This window comes from Argopecten irradians, chromosome 3, assembly GCF_041381155.1.
Source record: "Argopecten irradians isolate NY chromosome 3, Ai_NY, whole genome shotgun sequence".
Taxonomy (NCBI): domain Eukaryota; kingdom Metazoa; phylum Mollusca; class Bivalvia; order Pectinida; family Pectinidae; genus Argopecten; species Argopecten irradians.
The window spans coordinates 18,941,016-18,964,736 of record NC_091136.1 but is presented as its reverse complement, the minus strand read 5'-3'; the positions used below and the strand labels follow the sequence as shown (position 1 = coordinate 18,964,736).

Here is a 23,721-nt window from a genome sequence, read left to right as displayed (position 1 = left end):
TTGTGCCTTTGTTACTGATATTTGATTTTGTGAATAAAATTTGGAGCCTCACTTTAATATATTTATTTATAATAGAAAATACGCAATGTACTCACTTACAACATATTATGATTAAAGGTAGAACGCGTATCATCAACAAGACAGGGTTAGAATGGTCAAGCTTCAGCTTGTATTTTGAAAAATACACTTTACATTACCTTTGGTTTTGCTTTAATTAAATTTCAATCTTTTCCATTTCCCAACAATAGACAGATGTAGTTAAAACCGAAACTTGCTATATCTTTATAACCCTATAGTCTTAACTATTTATCAAATGACAGACATGAATGAATTTTGATTTTAGGCTATGCTGAACTTTCAGATTGTAATTCAAAGAGCGGACTCAGAGTCTGAATCCTTTTTCTTGTGTGATGACATATGGATCTAACTGGATGATGTGTGATCCACTAGGGTGGTGTTAGTAAATGTATCCGTGTCTGATAATGTGTTTTGAATGTGTGGCCTTCGACAGGTATATTTTGTTCTACCATAATATGAAATAATAATGTAATAAGTCAGACAACGGTAAGAGTACGCAGTTCAGTGACACTAATAGGTTAATTAAATAAATTTTACGTTGTGTGACTTGTGTTTTTTTATAATTAAAAAACATGAGGCGCATGGATCTTAACGGAAACAGAATGAAGCAAAGACATGGGCCAATATTATACATTGGCCCATCAGACCATTGAAGTCAGTCAGTGAGTTTTTTTATTTTTTAATCTATGTAAATTATTTAGTTCCATCAAATCTGTGAATTCAGAAGAAAGATTTGGCCCTTTTGGCCCCGCCCATCTGGCCCCTGGAAGTCAGCTAGGACCAATATTGATAACATGTTAAAATGCAATCTCAGGCTAATAATAATAACAACCCAGTTTAACCCGTTTCTTATGAAAACTAAGCAAGTCTTGTTCATAAATGTGTTTTTTGGCCCTGCAGGTAGGGCGTTAGAATTGTACCTGCTGCCCCTATTGCATGATCGTAAAAGGCGACTAAATTTAGGATCTTATCTTTTCTCTTCTTCCTAACTGACTTTATCTTACCTAATGCCTCCCTTGGCACCGCCTCACTTTTGGCCTTGAGTTGAGCGTTCGCCCCTGTGAGGAAGGCTCTGGGTTCTGTCCCCTGGCCGAGACACACCAAAGTCTATAAAAGTGGTAGTTTCTGCTCCTGCTTAGCGTTCAGCATACAGGGAGTGGGACGACTGGTTCGCCCGTTGTCAGTATAATGTGACCGGGTGGGGTGTGTTGCTTGGTGTCTTCGGCGGCATGCTTCAGTGATATAGCACTATAAAAAGGGCAACAGTTCCACTATACAAGAAGACACAACACGAACATACCGCAGTCTCCCAGTACACTCACCTCGCACAACATACACGCAACACACCGCATACATGGGAGGCCGTCCTTACATGACCATAGCTGTTAATAGGATGTTAATAAATCAAACAAACAAACAAACAAAAAGTTCATAAATGTGGTTTTTTTTCTATATAAACTTAGTTAATTTGACCCCCCAAGGAGACCTGAGACCCCAGAGCTATGAAATTCAAATTCTTGTAAAGAGCCTTTAACCTTTCAACCTATCAAGAGTGTTTGGTTCCATCAAATCTGTGAATTCAAAATATTTTGGAAAATATGGATATGACATTAAAATGCTATATCAGTTTAATCAGTTTAAAAACTCTAACCCAGTTTGAATCGCTTCCTATGAAAACTAAGCAAATAATGTTCATAAATGTGTTTTTCCTATATAAACTATAGTATGCTTCACCCCTCCCATGGGAGAAACTTGAGACCCCAGGGTCATATTATTCACATTGTTTTGTAAAGAACCTTACGAACTTTCAATCTATGAAGAGTACATTTGTATTTCAATCTACCAGTTCCAGAATTTCAGAAGATTTTTGAAGATTTAGACATTTTGACCCCTTTTGGCCCCGCCCTGAAGGCCCCTGGGGTCAGTCATGGGAAATTCGTAAATAGGATTCAATGGCTATTTCATAGGCCTGGGTTTGTTTGTTTGTTTGATTAATTAACGTCCTATCAACAGCTATGGTCATGTAAGGACAGCCTCCTATGTATTTCATAGGGATAATTTTGACAACGTTTGACTAATTTCTTTTTTAAAATGACCAAAACATACTCAAAAATGTGTTTAATCTATATAAACTACATGTATAGTAAAATTAACCACCTCTCCTGGCCCAGGATAAAACCCGAGACCCCAGGCTCATATAATTCAGTTTTTGTAGGTCTTGAGACCTTTCTATCTATGAAGATTCTACCACATGTGGGAGTGGAGAAGAAGATTTTTGAAATTTCAGTCAATATTTAGCCCGTGCCACAGCCCCCTACTTTACAATATTTATTGGTCTTATTCCTTAGAAGGTTTGTGCAAAAATTTCATTGAAATTGTTTATCATCGAACTTCAAACGACGGACAAAAGGCGATTAGAATAGGTCATCATGAGACCTCGTCTCAGGTGACCTAATAAAAACAATATTCAAAGCTGACCTGTTAGGTTCAACATATCAAAATTATAGAAGGTTTACTTTTTTGGTTTCTTTCATTTAAAATTGCACCTAGACATTGCTGTAAACTTTCAATGATTCGGCTTTATTTTGCACTCATCTCTCATGACATTAACAAGTTTATAATGAATTATTCATGTAACGAGATGTACACATATAGCTACATCCTATCCAAGTAATATCTAGCGACATAGGTTATACTGTTCTCACAAGTTTATTCAAAGCACATTTGATCAAATATGTCAACCACACGAAAAAACACAACTAACGAACTTTTTTTTTATAAAAGTATCAGTACGATTACCAAAATTGTTTTTTTATTATTTTGATTCCGCGATATTACCTAATTACTTTGCATTGTTTATGTGTGTTGCTCCGGCGTTTTAGTTTGAACTACGTTAATGAATGACATTGTATGACATATACATCAATTGATGATTGTAGCTTTTCACATAACACGAGATTCGAGAGGAATATAGACACCTACCTTAGAAGTAGTTTTTGCTCCTGCTTAGCGTTCAGCATACATGGAGTTGGACGACTGGTTCGCCCGTTGTCGGTATAATGTGACCGGGTGGGGTGTGTTGCTTGGTGTCTTCGGCGGCATGCTTCAGTGATAGAGCCCCATAAAAAGGGCAACAGTTCCACTATACAAGAAGACACAACATGAATATACCGCAGTCTCCCAAACCACGCACCTCGCACAACATACAGACAACACACCGCATACACGGGAGGCCGTCCTTACATGACCATAGCTGTTAATTAATCAAACAAACAAACAAAGTCTTCATTTCAGCAGGTGCAGCACACTTCAATTATCTGAATAAATATTGCCACTGTCGACCAATTTGTATTTAATAATAGAATGGTAGGGCTGGAAAACAAATTTGCAACCTGCATGTCATCGTGCTTTCCAATTAGTCGATATTCCTTCAGTGATTTTTGAGTAATAAAATACAAATGCAATTGTCAATATTCTTCGGATGAGTCTAAAAATACAATACGCATGATAAGCACCAAGGGTAACATACATGATATTTAAGAATATCTCTTCACCGTCTGTGAAATTGCTATGACAATCTTCAATTGTTATAATACAAGATGACTGACTTTCGACCATATTGTTCTGTGAACAAAAATTCACGACGGGTAATTTATGAAATTTGAGGAGGATCTCTCCAGTGCTCTCTGAGAAATGGCGACTCACAACAAAAAGTTTTAACGGAGAGATGGACGGACAACCAATGAAAGCTTATCTAAATAGCTCATAATCTAATAAAGAGACATGGTATAGATTGTTAAGTAGCATAAAAAAAAACCCAATTTTTCTCAATACCAAATTAACTCTTTTAATAAACGTTTTTTGGGGAGGATTTCAACAGTTTAGCGAAAATAAAAACGCCAATACCCTTTCTACGCATTGAGGTAGCTATATAATATGCTCGATCTCTTGTATTTAAAATTCAAATAGGTTGCTTATTTAAATATCGTTTGTTCATTCTCAGGTTCGTTTTCGATGCATCGTAAACACTAATTACTGCTGTCCGGCAACCGTTACATGGGGTAATTAAATTTGTTGATGAATTGTATGGCACTTCCGTTCAGCACAATACTTAAACCGATTTCTCTCAATGCTAATTCGGCCTTAATGGTTCCCATGTGAAATTCGATATTAATGTATGTATCTTTAACACTTGTTATTCGTGCGCATCATTGCATTTTATAGCTTACGATGATTGGATTTCAGTATGTATTGTGTTAGTCCTTGATGTACATGTACTTAAGTTTCGCCTCAATTCGCCAAGGTAATCGTGACAAAGAATACAAAGCATCGAGCATGAACAACGTGGCTTACCTTCCATGTGACGTCATTTTAATGACTATTATCCTTCAAGATCAGCAGGATGAAAAAGCTAAACATCTATAGGTTCGATGTAACAGTAGGAACGGAATTCATCGCGCACTACAGCTAGGATGCAACATTTGCCTACTGCCTTATTGTATATGTCAAAATGCGACAAAACTTGAGAAATTATAATTAATTTTCTTCATTTTAACATTATCCCCTGATAAGGTCACTGATTACCTATTGTTTATTGTGATCAGGTTGGGTGCTTTTGCCCGGACGTCTCGGTGAGCATCAATTTTAAATTAAGCAAAGTTTCAGCGATCACACATGAAAAATAAAACTTCACCTGTAATCACGCGCTACAATAAACACTATACATATACATAATATAGGATGAGTGTTCATTTCGTATAAATCTTTATAAAAATAGTCTTATTTTTTCGAAGAATCTCGCATCAAAATGTATTACAAAAAATCAAGCGGAGATTCCCATTTTGGCCCGCCGTCCTCGCCATCCTGTCCCCACGTCATTTTATAGTTTCTGTCATGACGTGATATTACATTTATAGCAAATGAAAATCGATCTCTGTCATATTTAAAAGTGATATATGCAAAATATAACATGCTATTTATTGGATTGAATCCTAGATGTCGGGTCAATTATTTATTAAATTGAGCGATTCACAAACAACGGCTTGCTGTGTATGCGGCATGCTGCTGGCAGGGATGTTTATTGAGGATGTGGCATGTTCAGGTGGGGTTTCCTTATAGCGGTCGAAAATCGTATAGTGCTATATGACTAAGTAAAAGTCCTATGTTAGGACCCTAGGTTACTTAAATTAGAAAAATAATAAAACAGGACTTATATCAGCTACCGTAGGATTGTGCTGATGTTTAATGAACCAAAAAGCCGAAGGGCATTTCACTACTTCACTTTAAAATTGCAAAGTGCGTATAAATAATGTAATACTATTATTAACCTTTCAATATAGGACATCATCAACCATGATCAATAATTCACTTAAACATTAAACAAAGTATGATATTCGTTACAAATCTGCTATAACGACGAAAAAAATGAAGAATACGTTGTATTTGCGAGAAAATATCGTAATGATATTATGATAAAATCTACATATGTGCACATCGGTTGAATAATGGAATATTTTCCTACCTAGAGGGGGTAATAACGAAGTCACAATCCGCTGGGAAATTTATTAATTACCCCAAGGGGTGTAATTTCGTTGCCACATCCTCATAGGTAGAGAATGATTCTTTTTCTCCCGTCTTAGCCTTTGAAGAAGCATATTGACCGCGACATGGTTCTGTCGACTGCACGTTTTTCAATATTCATGACTTCATCAAACAATGCACGTCACGGCTAAACCGCATGAAATGATAACGCCACGTAATTATGTACAGCAATTTGCCTTACCCTAGGGTTTGACAGAGAAATCCCTCGCAGCTCAATCTGGTAACAAATCAGTGAATGGATGGAGAAGACAACAATAATATATCAATGGATTTTATATGGTAGAAAAATCAACACAGGACCATCCTGTTTACATCAAAGTCTTGCTTACATGAATGATGTACCTGCAAATATAAACACTTTTGACTTTTGATATCAATTCACAAACGTCAATGGTCAACTTTGTGTTCAGTTCAAAAGCAAGTATGTATTCTCAATTGTCAATGAGTTTCATCTATAAAAAATATAATTCACGGTCAATTGTATGTCATAATTGGTTTTTTTTCCATAACGTCTGCTTCATTATTTTACTTACGAAATACATGAATAATGGTCCAAGCACATCTTACAGAAGAACGCAATGGTGGGGTATTGAGTCACAATTAAGTTTTCGGAAACTGTATGTACATATGTATATGCTGATGTAAATATCGACCTCTATGTAGCATTATGGAAAATCATATCATATATCTAACATGTATCATCAAAAATGTATATAATATACTATTTTGGTATATCATAACATCCGAAAGCCCTGAAGTTCCAGAGGCCTATGCATAAAATCAGTGATAAATGTAAATGACTTTATGCAGATAACATAAGTTTTCTTTTTACAGGTGAATGACTGTAACTACAAATATAGTGACGAGTGTCCCTACAGTAAGTTAAATATTGTTACTAATTTATCGGCTCCTGAATTCCTTCGATTCTTATTTGTAGTTCATTATCTCAGTCTTAGTTATGTCTAAGTAAAAACTTATGCACTGGTGGCCAATATTTGCATCAGTGCCACATAAAAACGATCTAAATATTAGATTGCTATCCTCGAAAGGACATGTAGTTGTTTTATCACATTCATCGTTTAATACTGCTCGTATTCACTTCTCTTAGAAGATTTATTCCTGGCACAAACGACACAGGCAAACAGCACCAATAGTATCTGAAATGACAAGATATTTTTAAGGTTTTAATATAACAATGGATAATAAATACAATATTTGTCTACTGATAGGACAAACTAACATAACACATTTATGGATAAGAGGCCCAATGGCTTTAACGGTCACCTGACTACTTTGACAACAGTCATATAGGAAATTAATTGGATATAACATAACGGATCACTAATCTTTTATTTAATTTCAACTCGAAAAAAACAAGACTTTGTCGGAACAATATTAGGATCAATTCAGGCATGTTTCAGCTGAATCGCACAGGCAGAACTTAAGAAGAGATAAAACGTATTTTAGGATGGCGGCTGTGACGGCCATCTCGGATTACGGATCGATTCAAAAATAATATTTACTCAAGTTATCGTATTCACAGCAAGTAAAATAACAAGAATTAATGCAAAGGGTAATAACTCTATAAATTACGGTCGAATCAAACTGATTTTCGAACTCGTCTAATATATTTCTAATGTTATGCTACATACAAAGTTTCATTACAAAAAGCACGTTGTATATTTACTAAGTAGGACATTAATTAATCAAACAAGCAATCAAATACTAAAGTTATCGCGTTCATAAGGAAATATTAACGGACGACGGACAACGCACGACGATGGACAGAAGACTATTGCAATAGGTCACCATGACATATGGTCAGGTCAAGGTCACCATGCCATATGGTCAGATGACCTAAAAACAACAGCACTTTGTCGGGACCATATCAGGATCATTTCGGGAAAGTTGCTGCGAAATCGCACAGGCAAAATGTGAAAATTTGACGAACAGCGGACGACACATGACTATAGAGAGCCGCTTTTGTAAAACGATTTGACTGGTTGAACCGTCGTTCAAGAATTAAAGACGCAGCTGGTGATTTTATATTGGTTTCAAACGAGCTTAGGCAAAGCCCTCACGGGCCTGTATCAAACACTGCAGGTCCGTCAGGATGTGTAACTTTAAACGGCGTAGGTCGTATCTGATCCTTCGAGTCAGATGACTTAGTAACCGAGTTAAACCTATAGTTAAACCTTTATGGTGTGTAAAACCCATATTTCTCCACTACCTTGATTTCGTTTAACAAATCACACGGTCCCAAATATGTATCGATATATCGTGTGCAAGCTCTGTTTGTTTGATTAATTACGTCCTTTTAATAGCCATGTTCATGTATGGACGGCATGTTGCGTGTATGTAGTGCGAGGTACCATGAAGTAGAAGGCGTGGGTCCAATAGGGGAAATAAGATGTAAGCACAGAATCTGTATGCAGAACATTTACTGATATAACATACCAGGTGATCGATAGAGGCCCTTGAGCATTTGTGTTTATCTGTGTCACACCAGCTACATTTCGTACGGGAAAACATATTTTACACTTTTAACCTACCTCAACAGCAGCTACCCCGGCGCCAGATCCTATGAGGATGTTAGCATTGTCATTCACCCAGTCTTCTATAGCACTGAAGCATCCCTGAAAGAACGAAATGGCACACCGTTACATCCAGTTTTTTCGCTACATGATTTATCTTAGTAAGCATTAACCTTTTTGTTACGTCCATTAATGTGTATCGTTTTCATAGCTCATACCTCGCGAAATTAAATGATGCAATAATAATAAAATAGTTTACACACAATGTAGGGGCGGCAACTCGTACTGAATCCACCTTCAAATCTACGAATGTAAACAGAATTCATCTCATGACTAAATTCACGATTAGTGTTTGATTTATGTATTATTTTAATCTGTCCAAAACAGTTTTTATGGAGCACACAACAGCTTCACTTTGTTATCACATTGATTTTAATCAATGCTAAACAATGAGCTAGTATGTCAGTAAATTACCTTAATTTATCTAACACGTAACGAAGTATATAGTGTAAAGTTCTGCTTATTAAGACTACCTTTCTAAACAAACAAAACCGAAAATGACCAAGTTCAATTGAAGTCAGCCTGTCTTTAAAGACCACCTGGCTATAATGATCATTTTCCTTGTGTGCCTTTGGTGGTATTTACAGACAGAGCTTTCTATAATAACAGATAAATACCTTGTCGGAGTAGGAATTTCCCGGATTTGGGCTTGTGAGGCACTCAAAGTTATCTCCGGTAGCATTCCGACAGCATATGAGAGGTATCACTTGATTCGGCACAATTTTCTGCCATTTTGTTGCCGTTTCATTGAATTCGGTGAAGTTTTCAACTCCACAGCATTCAAACTGCAAAGAGGAAATAGAAGGTATTTTAGGAAACAAAACATTTTTTCTGATTTATGTCTGATTGACTTTTATGATAATAGTCCATGGTAGCCAAATACCCTTCGATTTTGTGTTCTTGGTAACCGTTATTGAAGCATTGAAGTATAATTTCTTCATGTTACAATGATTGATGAATTATGAAGAATCTAAGAATCTAATTTCAGAAATATGTGAAAGATATACAGACAGACAACTTCGTTGGGGGGGGGGGGGGGTTGGTTAATGACATGCAAGAATTTGCTGATTATGCTGTCACTTGTGATACACTGAAGAATATAGCCTACACCATCCGGTTATGAAGAACTCACACTAGGAAAAAATGTAGTCCAACTCCGATATAGACTGCGGCCTCTCGATTAGATGATCGAACCCAAACACTTCTTACCCACAGGTAAAAAAGATACATCAAAGCCACTACCTCATACCGACATACATTTATACTCTTGACAAAAAAACACACGTTCAAAAATACATAACAAAACTAGTAAAGAAGATTTGGAAAGAATAATTTTTATTCAACAAGGACAGCAATGAAGATTTTAAATGTTAAGGATCTGCCGTATGGCAAGTCATCATAGCGAAAGTCGCATTATAGGCGTAGTACGTCTTGATCAAGTCAATTGTCCGAGATTAAGGCTTTCATCAAATCTTCGGAGGTCTCATTTTTACCCTGCATTTTTCCCTCGAATTCAAAGATATGAATTTCACATATTTACATTGTAATTATGCTAATTATTCTTCATGTTTAAACACGATGTATTTATTAGTAAGGCCAACCTGTACAATTAATGCAGTTTCAGTTTGATGTATGTCCGACCTCAGGCAATGGCGAAAAAAATGGAAGAAGGCAAATAATTCGGACATATTCTTACCTCCGACATGATAAAGTTAAGTCCAAGTGTAACAGCGTCCGTGCCGTTTGTACCAGTGTATTCGTCAGCGATGGCTTCCTCGAGTGGTTTCTTTAGCCATTTATCTATCTGTGAACATATGAATTAAGATATATACATATCCAAACTATAAGAATTATTAGTATTACATTGATAAGAGTAACCGCATTTATCAGTTGCTTTTCGACAGCAGTTCTGTTATAAAATAACATTGTAGCTAAGGGTAACTTAGTGACAGACATTCCCAGGAAAAACGTCCAAGTAAATTAGAAAAAAATAAGTCATATAATAAATAGGAAATTCAGTACAAGCACAACCTGGTATCGTAGAAAACGCTTAAAACTTTAGGCCTACATGAATTCTTAAAGCAAATACCGCAGATCAACTTTTTACGCGGCAATTAAATTTTGCTAGATCTATTTCCATTTCAAAAGAAGTTTGCGAAAATTACCATTCGCGGCTTTGAAAATTGAATGGAATTTTCTACCAGTAAAAATGATGTTGATACTAATTTGTAGAGATGGGATTTCGAGTTTACTTAAGATTGCGAAATTCACGATCATAGTAGAAAACCAATTTACATTATTTCTTTATCTGGAAGTTGAATAAATGCAAGAACAATGATATAATAAGATATATATATTATCTGTGTATAAATTTTACACATCTAAGAGAAGATTATTTTGGCCTTGAAAACGTGATTGCGAAGTTTAATTATCATGTTGGTGATCGACATGCGTTATGTATTTTACTTACATCATCCCGAATGGTAAATAACAGGATAACGAATGTTAACTCCACTAAAATAACCAACACAACGATGATGGAATACTGGAAAAAGAAAAACAAAATCGTTACATCAACAATATGTTGCGATGCATATTGTCAATGAAGTATTATAATTTTGTCGCTAAGACAAAAGCAATAACAGGCTTTTACCATCCATGTTAATTGTACATTTATTGTACAATTTCAGTGGACTATTGCAAAACAGATTAAGTGTCATGAAGCAAATCAGGAATTGCATTATTGTGTATCTAATTGATGTGTTTTTTTATCATAATTACATGTACATTATTTCCACAATTAAATTAGGCTAATTCTGTTACATAACCACAACTCGAAATATGTTATAAATGTATTATTCCTTATGAAACATATAACAAGAAATATTGAAAAATTCCACGGCATAGTTAAGTATTTTGATTGATACCGTTGAAAATCCTAATCGTTGATCAATACGATTAATCAGGCACAACATGTTCGCTGTACCCATACCCGAGCCAAAGCCCTGCACGTTAAATAAGTACAATACATAACACCGGAGGAGTTGGTGAAATTATGTTTAGACAAGAACATGCATCTAATAAGGTGAAAATTCTTCTGTGAGAGCGATTTCAATAGTTATAGACAAACATTTCTTTACTACACTGGTAAGGCCAGGGTTCGGCATACAAGATATCTGAAATTTATGTGTAATGGCGGACAGTAAGCGAGTTTGAACATTTCACTACAGTGGACTTTTCTGACATATAAGAGTAAAACCAAACTAATCTAATTTGGTTTGTTTCCAGTATATGTGCAAATTTGAATGTAAGACGTAGACTGAATTGTTCAACAAATCAATGAAATTAAGGATGAATGCAATCACAATAGAAACAGTTAATCACGTTTTTAGATAGAAAATAAATAAATAGGAATCACACCATACACTTCAAGCGTCATTTTGGTATGGTGTAGTATATATACGTAGCTGTTATGTCCAACACTGTCATTAAAAGACGACTCTTTATACGTTACATACAGAAAGCAAACCAAGGAAAAATATGGAAGGTACTCAAACATATTTTAAAGAAAAGTAAATCATGCTAAGATTAGAATTGTTTACAACTGAACTGCAGATGAAAACATATAAATTTCAATATTCGGAGCAAATACTTACAACAATGAGTAAACACCGAACCTTGCAGCACGCCCCTATACAGCCAATAATTCCTAGGAGGAAAAAAAATATCCCCACCACTATGAAAGCTATGGCAGCATCTTGCATGAACTCTTCGATGTTAAAGTTTTCAATACTGGAGTTATCTACCCCTGCTTCTTCTAGTGCCTTCCGGAAGTTGCTATACCAGTCGCTTAGGACGTCATCCATAATGTTTCCGCCCCATTTCACAATAGAGCCGACAGTCAAAAGTAAAATACCAACCAACTGGAAATCAAGATAACCATATTTTACGATAGCGCAGGTAAAATGGCCGTCTTTTAAGCATTTTCAAAAGCTTGAAACAATTTTGGGAGTTCACATCTAAAATGCCGATGCAGAATGAAACGTGGTGTTGGATTTGGTGATACATCAGACTTATATAATAATAATTAACTTACTTAATATATAATAATAATAAAAAAAATACTGTTGGAGGTATATTCATAATTCCAACTGTTCCGAAATCAGAATGATTTTAAAGTGTTTTAGCAATGTATTTTAATTTTCTTGCTTTTGGAGAAAATCAACTTTTAATGTCCCTGTTCCCCCGATGCAAATATTCACTTGGAAGGTCTTCATCACTACCATGTTGATTCCGGTTGAAAACAAGCGTTCTGACTCCCCTTCGAATTTGTGAATTTAAACTCAACAAAAGGAGAGGAACAATATCAATAAACAAGATATTTTCAACACTAAATATCGAGAACAGTCAGGCATATAGAACTCGATACCAGATAAAAAAGTTCCCGTAACAGTTGCGATAGGAATATATTACGATGTGAGTAAATAAATGTTTAATTCCTTAATTTTGAATACCATTTCTAAATTTTGATCCCGACGTCACTCTTTAGTCCTACATATGAGCCCTGGTGATTCGACCATGCAAACTGGCGTTTTAAAGGAATAATCATTCATTTGTGGTATTATGTTTGCAATTTGCGCTCATATATAGCTAAAAGCGTTTAAAATAATTGTTTAACTTTATCTTGAAACATTTTATCATTTAAACAAAGAAAAAGAAACAGTAAGCCCAGGCTATCTGATTACTGCGTTTGTCGGCGATACAATACTTCGTTTAGTAGATGAAATTCATGAAATATTGCACAAAAACATCATTTACATGCTTCTGAAACATATAATTAATGATTTGAATGTTTGACATTGTGTGTAAAAAAATATTTTGGCCTTCCGCCGTCGAAAACCGATGAAACCGATCGCGGGGTTACTGTTAGGCCTACTGGGTCGCGACCAGTTATCGTGATTTTTTTTCGTGTTTTTTTAATATATAGAAATTTACATGAACTATCTTTAGTCCGAAAAGTTTCGGAAATAACATTCATTTTATATCTATATTTGAGTTGATTGCATCAAATCGGACCTGTTCCTGACATCGACTGTACGTAGGCCTACCAGTTATCGTGATTTTTTTCAACTTAGAATTTTGCGATGCCTACGCGGTACACTCGATCGAAAGATATAATCTACAAAAATATAGTGTTGTACAATTTTTCACAGCATTAAACTTTGATATTCCAAGGTAAAGTTTTGAAATAAAAACGTTTGTTTTCTCCGTATCAACACTGGCCTGCACCCTCTCGGCGAAATCCATACCTTCCCCTAAAGAGTGTCCTCACCGACGTTCGAGCATTTCAGCAAAATATCAATCAATAAGAAAATACGATTACTTTGTGATCAATGTGTTAATATTATCCTTTTTTCACTTTTCTTCATAGGGATTGTAAAATGTGATATTGATCACCTCAGCCCAAGCACAGCGGCAGGCAAGTTATTCATTATAAAAAAATAGTTACTATATACATCATGTCCACATAATCGAAATATGAATTATATATTATGTAAATATCGGTTAGCTTGCAATGATAATAATAATAATACTGGACGCAGGCATAATACCTATATATCCAAGTCACTAGGCATACTAGCGATACTTATAATTGTGGCGAAAATTGTGGTGTCGCAAAAAATAATTTATCCATGGACTCATTGATTATGAGCAAGTGATTGCCCTTCAGTTTATTTTGAATATAGATATGAATTATGGTATGGACAATACAGAGAAGAAACTTTTACATGTGCAATTATAAGTAAAAAAGTAAGCTATTACTTTCAGAAAAATACGTATACTTATTTTATTACTTATATGTTCATAAACGTAATTAACATACCGCGAAAATCAAATTGATGATGACGAGGATGATTTGACCACAACCGCTACACGCCCCCATGGTTACAGCTTAGTCGATTATCAGTTGATACTTCAGAAAAAGTCCCAGTCTTGTCAGTGCATGTTCACTTGATTAAGCCTGTGAGAATAGGGAAAACAAGATAAACTTGTGGAATTTTTTTTTTATCGAAATGCCATACTTTTATCTCAAGCGTTGGTGTCGATATATATCCTTCCTACAAGGAACTGACTTAATGTTTTGTCCCATAACCTGTATTGTTTACAAAATCATGTTTGATATTGTCAATACATTTCACATCATGGTAAAACAGGATGATTTACTAGTGCTAGATTATGCATGGTTTGAGGATAGGAGACTTCATAGGATGCTACCGTTTGAACGTATAAACACGGAGATGCGGTCAAATACATCTGCATTGCCAGAATTCGGGATAAGGGCGGAAAGATTTGAGTCGATGGTTGAGGTGTTTGACATTAAGTGATACTCTATCGCCCGGTTAAGGCGGATCAGTGGGTAAGGTGTCGGACATTCTATCACTAAACCTCTACCTCGTTTGTGAGCTATTTCTATTAACAGCTGGGAATTTAAGGACAACATTCCCTTGTATGCAGTGAGTTGTGTGTGGATGTTGTGGTATATTGACGTTACATATCTTTATAATAGTGTTAACAACTTAACCAATTATAATGCTTTTTTTCACTGAAATATATCGCCATATTGTGCATGAGTTTAGCCATTACCATTTTATCCATGCAATCCTTTTATAACATCGACATTAACAATATGTTTTTAGCTCTTATCCTGATCTTTTAGATACAAGCATTACTTATCTTCTGTCCGTGAACTTACTGCATGACTAGTTGTTTGGCCCTAAATGACCTTATTTGTCGATGGGCCGTAAAACATAAACAAATTATACCGCCAGAGACACCGTGGACAAATACCAAGGAGCTGGACTAAGGAAATGTTACTTTAGTGATATCCAATTTCCCCATTACTCAAAACCATTACATCATGACCCTGGCTGTTAATAAGACGTTAAATAATTAATTAAACAAACAAACGAACGTCTTTACCTCAGCTTAAAAAACCCGAGGTTGTGCAAGGATATGTTTTTAAAAGGATTCATATATAACGCAAATCGATAAAATGTTGTAATTTCATTCATGAGGAGGAAGAGTTATAAATGTTTACATCAATAAATAAAATCACACTTTGGTTTGGTTTTATTAGTATAACTTCCTATTAAACAGCCACCATGGTCATGTTAGAACGTGCCAGGTTTGTTGGTGGAGGAACGCTGGAGTACCGGCAGACAAATCACTGTCCAACGGTCACTATCTGGCAACTGTTCCACATGAGATTCGAACCCGCATTTTTAGGGCTTGATGGCTTATGGTAATATGCAGGGACACCTTAACCACTCGACTACCGCGGCCCAATAAAACTACACAGTTAAAACAAAATCCTAAATAACTGCTTGTCTGTTAGATGATATTAACGTCCTCTATACAGCTAGATTCATGTAAGGACGGCCTCTAATGGTTGCAGTGTGTTGCGTGTGTGAAGTGCGAGGTGAGTGTTTTGGAAGACTGTGGTATGTTCGTGTTGTGTCTTCTTGTATATTGGAACTGTTGCCTTTTTATAGTGCTATATCACTGAAGCATGCCGCCGCAGACACCAAGCAACACACTCCACCGGTCACATTATACTGACAACGGGCGAACCAGTCGTCCCACTCCCTGTAGGCTGAGCGCTAAGCAGGAGCAGAAACTACCACTTTTATAGACTTTGGTGTGTCTCGGCCAGGGGACAGAACCCAGAGCCTGCAGGTAGGGCGTTAGAATTGTACCTGCTGCCCCTATTGCATGATCGTAAAAGGCGACTAAATTTAGGACCTTATCTTTTCTCTTCTTCCTAACTGACTTTATCTTTCCTAATGCCTCCCTTGGCACCGCCTCACTTTTGGCCTTGAGTTGAGCGTTCGCCCCTGTGAGGAAGGCTCTGGGTTCTGTCCCCTGGCCGAGACACACCAAAGTCTATAAAAGTGGTAGTTTCTACTCCTGCTTAGCGCTCAGCATAACGGGAGTGGGACGACTGGTTCACCCGTTGTCAGTATAATGTGACCGGGTGAGGTGTGTTGCTTGGTGTCTTCGGCGGCATGCTTCAGTGATATAGCACTATAAAAAGGGCAATAGTTCCACTATACAAGAAGACACAACATGAATATACCACAGTCTCCCAAGACACGCACCTCGCACAACATACACGCAACACACCACATACACGGGAGGCCGTCCTTACATGACCATAGCTGTTAATAGGACGTTAATTAATCAAACAAACAAACCCAGAGCCTTCCTCACAGGGGCCAACTGAATTTCATACTGTTACAATTAAAATTAGAATTGTGGGAAACGTATACAGTTCTTCACTAGTAGCCACTCTTCACATCGTGGCGACCAAATAGACCTCCATTGTGTCTCCATGCAACCGTTATTGAAGCATGTGATATGTCAACATATATATATTGATATGAAATTAATCAAGTTGTTCAACTATTTCCTTGGATAACTTCAAAATTATTTGTCATCCATATAAAATAAAAATTACTCACAGTTTTATATCTACATGTAGCTTGCCGTTATCCTTTCGGGTAGGTACACTTACAATGTACGTCTGTGGCAAGTATGTGTATACATATTATGAGTCATCAATATACCGCTGATAACACCTATAGCATGAGGACTTGTTGATAAAATATATGGGTGTCAAAACATTTGATGTTAAACATAGACGGTTTAATGTAGCTTCCTTAAGTTGTAAAATGTGTCTTGATGGAGAGCTGTTTAAAAAAACAACAGAAAATTGATTCGCTATGAAAAGATTAAAAACATTAAATTGGCGATAGTACGAACTTGTCCTACCAATGAGGTTAAAAGATAAATGTTGATAATAAAAATAATACATTCTTTATCGAATGGAACGGTTATTTATCTTAACAAGTATACTAGACCCTCTTACAGTGTAAAATATATCAATACGCTATATGGATAAGATAACCTATATTCGGAGTGGCCGTATCAGCCAGGGATACAATAACACAAATCTATTGATAGGATTAAGGGGACATAACAATACTGAAAACCGATATCGGAGCGAATGAATGTGAAATATTACCATATAATAAATTTACTGGGGGAAAAGATGTACCGGAGTAATATACACTGTAGCTTTACTTTCCTAAGAAGCCATTGCTCTGTTTTATACACAGCATTCGTTAAATGTTATTTCGTACTTAAATCGACGAAAAATAATCATATAATTGTTTCTTTTTCTGATTATCTTTAAAAGTGGTAGTTTCTGCTTCTGCATGGGATGACTGGTTTGCCCGTTGTCAGTATAATGCGACCGGATGGAATGTGTTGATTGGTGTTTTCGGCGGCATAAGTCAGTGATAGAACACTGTAAAAAGGGCAACATATCCACAGTAGTCTATACACGTAAACACAACACGAAAAGACTGCAGTCTCCTAAAACACGCATCACACACTTAATACACTCTACACACCGCATATATCAGAGGCCGTGCTTACGTGACCCTGACTGTTAATATGATGTTAGTTTAATCAAATAAACTACTCTTTTTCTTGGTCTCTCTCTTTACACATTCTTCATATGACCTTAAGTTGGTTGTCCGCCCCTGTGTGTAAGAACGGTTTCTACCTTACACAACATACATGTTACATACATAGGAGACCGTCCTTACACAACATACATGTTACATACATAGGAGACCGTCCTTAAATGACCCTTGCTGTTAATGAGACGTTTATTAATCCAACTATTAAAAAAAGGTTAAGTATATCAACCAAATATCATGAAATATTAACTATCCCTGTATATATGACGAAAACATTATTTGTAATTGATCCCTTCGTACAATGTGTTGGCATGAAACTCAACATTAATAGTTACTCGAGTTTTTGTATCGAACAAACATACATACGAAAGGACAGACAAATGATGATAAAATCCGCTTTAACTTCCCCTGTGGGAGGCTAACGGACGAATAGACACATGATGACAAAATTTGCTTTGATTTCACCAATAGGAGACTAACACAAAACCATTCCTATCGATGTCATTCTTGTCAGGGGTAGAATATTTTTGATTGACTGGTATATTAAGATATTTGGTTGCTTTCAAAATATATTTTTTAAGCAGGTAAACTGATGAATATGGGGGAAGGGTAGCGACAGTGAGGTAAAAACGTACGTTATATAACCTACCTGTGTAGCTAACGCACTACACATATTGATATAAAGATAACAAACCGGTGGTATTGCACTAAAAAGGCACTTAGTCAGACCACAGGAGTTTGACGTTCTGTCAATAATATATAGAATACATATATAAAAAAATACCCCTATATACTATATATAAAAACACCAGGAATGAAATTCATCGCTGGCCAAAACTTTCACCACCTTCGGTAAAAGTTCTGTAAAATTTGTTCTGGGCAATGTCTGCATGTGTCACCGCGCCTATAATAAAATACAATAAGATGTTATTCTTCACATATATCAACACTAACCTGTTCACAACCCCATCAAATTAAGTTTACTCCCAAGTCATTTTGAAAGTTTGCAGATTTTCGCGGCCACTTTGTTTTGTTCCTGAATTGTTCCACTATACAAGAAGACACAACACGAACATACCGCAGTCTCCCAGTACACTCACCTCGCACAACATACACGCAACACACCGCATACATGGGAGGCCGTCCTTACATGACCATAGCTGTTAATAGGACGTTAATAAATCAAACAAACAAACAAACAAAAAAAAGCGCTCGATATCGCCTTACTATTGGTCTTCAAATGGGCGCTTTGCTCCTGTGAGGAAGGCATTAGGTTGTCTGTCCCCTGATCGAAACACAAATAGGGAGGTAGGCTCTGTGTTCTGCTTTACACCAAAGTCTATAAAAGTGATAGTTTCTGTTTCTGCCCGGTATAATAACAGGTGTTTTCATTTGGTGGCCTTGGTACTATTTTACCAGTTAAATGCCACTTTAAAAGGACATTGAATGGCAATAGTTTTATTATTTAAAGTAGACAACACGAATATATCACAGCTCCCCAAAGTGTACTGACATACAACGTACACATGCTGCAACACATTGCACACATGGGAGACTGTCCTTATGTGATCGTAAATTTAAAACATTATTTTTCACGCATTATTAATTTCAATTTTATATTAATATTCGTGAAATCATCAGGCGATTGCTTTCTTTAAGATCCGGTTTCAAATGAAGTTAACGTCTTAATGAAATTTATACTTCACATGCAGTGTTGAATGTATTATGCGTGTTGTCTCTGTGTTTTTGGGACACCTAGTTCAGAATCTTCGTTACCTAATTAATGAATATTTTATAATTGTTTTTCACCGTTTTATATTCGACGAAATAAAATATATTATCCAATTATTGCTCACCAAATTACAACGACTAAAACCGGTAGATCTATGCCCTAAATGTTGACCGTTAAAAAAGAGACGAAATTACCACTATTATAAAATATTTTTGACCTAGGGAACGCAAACCCCAAAGCCTTTCTTGCAGGGACGAACGCCAGTGTCAAGTACGTTAGTCCACTTAAACAATGACATATAATGAGATCAAGAAGTCCTGTGTGAAAGCATTATAAAGAGCATTAGTTCCACAATACAAGAAGACACAACACGAACATGCCGCAGTCTCCCAAAACGCGCACCTCGCACTACACACACATGGGAGCCCGTCCTTACATATATTTTAATAAAAAGCTCTGAGCAGATGTATGATGCTACAGCTCACATAGCGCGTTAATGTAAATGCTTCCTCAGTGTAGCAGATAATACTAGTTATATTTTCCTTTTAAACTTGTTCATATTTCATCAGTGTTGTTGAATAAAAATTTTGCTATAATGTTTATACATTTATTTTTCATTCGTGTCCCGAAGTCTTAACGCAACTGCTAAACTATATCGAACCTGATATGAAGCATGTAAAGGTATACATATCATAAAATATCCTGATGGTGAATATGGAGCACAACATTAAACAATAAGCTAGATAGTTGATGACCTCCTTTTGTGTGTATTAATACAATAACAAAAGAGTAAATGAAGGTAGATAAATAATTCCTTTATGGGTGTGTAATGCATTATCCATTACCCTGGTCAGATGTTTCACCTAGAGGCATATTGATGATACATATATCACATGGCAATTATATGGTACGCGGATATGATATGATCGGTATATTTATCGATTGCGCATTATAGAAGAGTACCAGAAATACCTGCATCACTGAAAATTAAATAAGGTTGATATAAGTAAATACCATCATGATCATGTCTACTAACATCGAATTATTCAAGGATTAACTTTTATATATTATTTATGTCATGGGCATACACAACAATAGAGTATACACTACTAAACCGCGAAGTGATTTAAATGTTATACTTTCATAACGAACAAATCTTTTCAGGTTAATCATAAGTCAATCATATCCCATGACATTTAAAATGATATACATACATTTAAAAGTCTGCAGCACCCGAAAAGTATCTAAGACACCGCCAAACTCGACACGATCCCTCTAACTAGCAGTTAAAAACTAATTTTCGTAGGATATCTCAAATATATTCCGGAACATTTTTATATAGATATACCCTGATACGAAATACATATAAATATTGTAAAAATTATTCTGATTGCCTTATGGAAAATATTAACATGTGAAAGCCCTCCTGCGAGAGGACAAGAATTGTAGAAAAAAACTGTCTTCGTGTTTGAAAATAAAATTTATTGTTTAAAAAAGAAAAAAAGAACATGTATAATAAATATATTGATGCCACACCTCCCAAGTACAAATGAGCTTAAACCTTGGAGCCTGTCTCTTATATTGGAAGGAGAAGACAATATTGATTCTGTGAATAAAGGAATAAACACATTTGAAAAAAGACATTTTAAATCTCTGGTAACATCCGTTTTTCTATAAAATCATTGCCGTTTCTTTTTTAGGTCACGAGGTGCTAGCCTACATGTACGTTTAAAGCCAATATAAATAATTGGATGTTATAACTACATCATAACAATGAAAATACTTTGTTCGAAAAGAAATGTTAGATTGTACTATGGCAAGTTATTTACATGTAACAAAAATAATATTGATTACAATGAATACTCGTTTAACTCCACTTTAAATTTCACGGCCATTTGTGTACATACATGTACATATACCAATATGAATGCCACATGATCAACACATCCTTACTCGGGTAATAGGTGCATGTGTTTAGCCTAAACATAATATATTTATGTCTTACTACGGTCGCGGGGTCGGAAGAAACATTGGTTTAACAAAACATATAATTACAAATTGACGATATTGTTACGACTTACCCTTATAAAAGGACTGTCTTTTTATTACTCCAGCTATGTAGACCTTCCAACAGTCAACAGATTATCTATCTGTTGTATACCACACCTGGCCAGGTATATTTACAATAGGATGTGCTGACATGACGTCTATATCTAGATATCACTCAGCTAATGTACATATCTTATTTACCTACAGCGATAAAGGTCTAGTCGTAATAAGCCAGGTTCACTAATAATAGCATTGACATCAACTAATCTACGGTCATTTAACTTTCACTAGCAGAATTCCTTTTAAAAACGAGCCGGTTGAATTTTCTGATAAGATAACATTCAAAGAGGAACACTCTTAATATGTTATTGACGTGAGGACTATTTTATAATACAGTTTGTGGTGTTTTTGAATATATAGACAATAGAAGCGCAAATGTTAACAGAAATATATATAATTAAAGGAAGTCCATATATGGTATCACGAAGTCTGTGCATAATAAAAAGACTAGCCGACTAGAACGACGATGATTCTGAAGAGTCCTGAAAGGGCAAAAATAGTTGCGGCATGATTCAGTGATTCATCACTATAAAAAGAGCAAGATTTCCACTATACCAGAAGACATAACACACACCGCACTTCATACACTCAACACACCACATACGTGGGAGACTGTCCTGTCATGGCCCTGACTCTTAATAGGACGTTATTTTAATCAATCAAACAAACAAAATGTTTGACTATAATTGTGATGCGATACACTAAAATATTACCCATGTATATACCACAAGGCATCTATCTCTGGGTTGCGAATTCGAATCCTATGTGAGGCAGCTGATAGGTACTGACTAGTGGTAGGATGTTTTTCTCTGGGTACTCAGCCTTTCATCCACCAACAAAGCTGGCACGTCCTAATTACCCTGGCTGTTGATATGATATGACGTAATTGATATGATATGACGTAATTGATATGATATGACGTAATTTTATACTAAACAAGCTGAAGATACTTGTCCGTTGTTTATATATGACCTCCTTTTGTTGTAGGAGAGACGACATGTGTGTATGCAAGCTAAGGAAGTTGAGTAAGGAAGAAATCTTGTAGGATGCAGACATCTTCTGTACAGAGTGAGGCATCCCAACAGGAATTTTGACCCTTCCTTAAGTGATATGGCTGAAGTTTGTTTGATTAAATTAATATCATATTAACAGTCAAGGCTATATAAAGACGTCCTCCCATGTGTGCGATATGTGTTTTGAGAGACTGCGGTATTTATGTTGGGTCTTGTATAGTGGAAGTCTTGCCCGTTTGTTTGTTTGATTAATTGAAGTCCTATTAACAGCTATGGCCATGTAAGGACGACCTCCCATGCATGCGGTGTGTTGCGTGAATGTTTTGCGAAGTGCATGTTTTGGGAGACTCCGGTATATTCATGTTGTGTCTTCTTATATAGTGGAATTGTTGCCCTTTTTATAGTGCTATATCACTGAAGTATGCCACCAAAGACTCCATGCAACACACCCCTCCGGTCACATTATACTGACAACGGTCTAACTGTTCTTTAAGGACGTTCCGAACAGTGGTCGAATGCGCCGTTCGTTCGGACCTCCTCGGGTCAATGAGTGCATTCGGAACTGCACATGAAAACTCTTTTGTGACTAAGATTATGAAACATAGCGATCTATACGTTATCCGTCTAACGATATCTTACCTTTTAACGTTAAAATCAGGACAGTATAGTCGATAAACGGCGTATTTGTCGATATTGTACTTAGTTCGGTTTGCCGAAAGATTGGTACCGGGTGAAAATCAAAGTTTGTACGGTAGGTGTATGACCTTGTAGAATCTTTGAATTTGGCTAGGCTAATATAACATGAAGCTACATGTATCTTTTGAGAAGCACATTACATAACTCATACAAACGGACTGATATATGCCGATACGGTCTCGTTCTTTTACTGAATAAAATGAGATTTCATAACAATCAAGTGATTAAAACATTTTCTGTTCAACTCCGTTAAACTGTCAATATTTGACACTTAATATACATGTGTTTTAAGGGAGATGCATAATTAAATCACGATATTCCAATTTTGCCGAGTAATACTCTAGTATAAT

At 36.0% G+C, this 23,721-nt stretch overlaps 1 protein-coding gene across 2 annotated transcripts; it reads right to left on the bottom strand.

Annotated features, from left to right (window-relative positions):
- Positions 1–5,934: 5,934 nt before the first annotated feature.
- Positions 5,935–21,789, bottom strand: LOC138317744 (CD63 antigen-like). Of its 2 annotated transcripts, none has more exons than XM_069259611.1 (8): positions 21,635–21,789; positions 14,158–14,295; positions 11,930–12,196; positions 10,744–10,818; positions 9,970–10,077; positions 8,891–9,058; positions 8,232–8,315; positions 5,935–6,836 (listed from the first exon to the last, which is right to left on the bottom strand). In XM_069259611.1, the coding sequence occupies exons 2-8, from the start codon at positions 14,215–14,217 to the stop codon at positions 6,759–6,761; spliced, it is 840 nt and encodes a 279-aa protein (XP_069115712.1). In that variant the 5' UTR covers positions 14,218–14,295; positions 21,635–21,789; the 3' UTR covers positions 5,935–6,758. The 2 variants fall into 2 exon arrangements, with proteins under 2 accessions (XP_069115712.1, XP_069115713.1); XM_069259612.1 differs by lacking the exon at positions 21,635–21,789 and adding an exon at positions 16,796–16,891.
- Between the last annotated feature and the right edge of the window lie 1,932 nt (positions 21,790–23,721).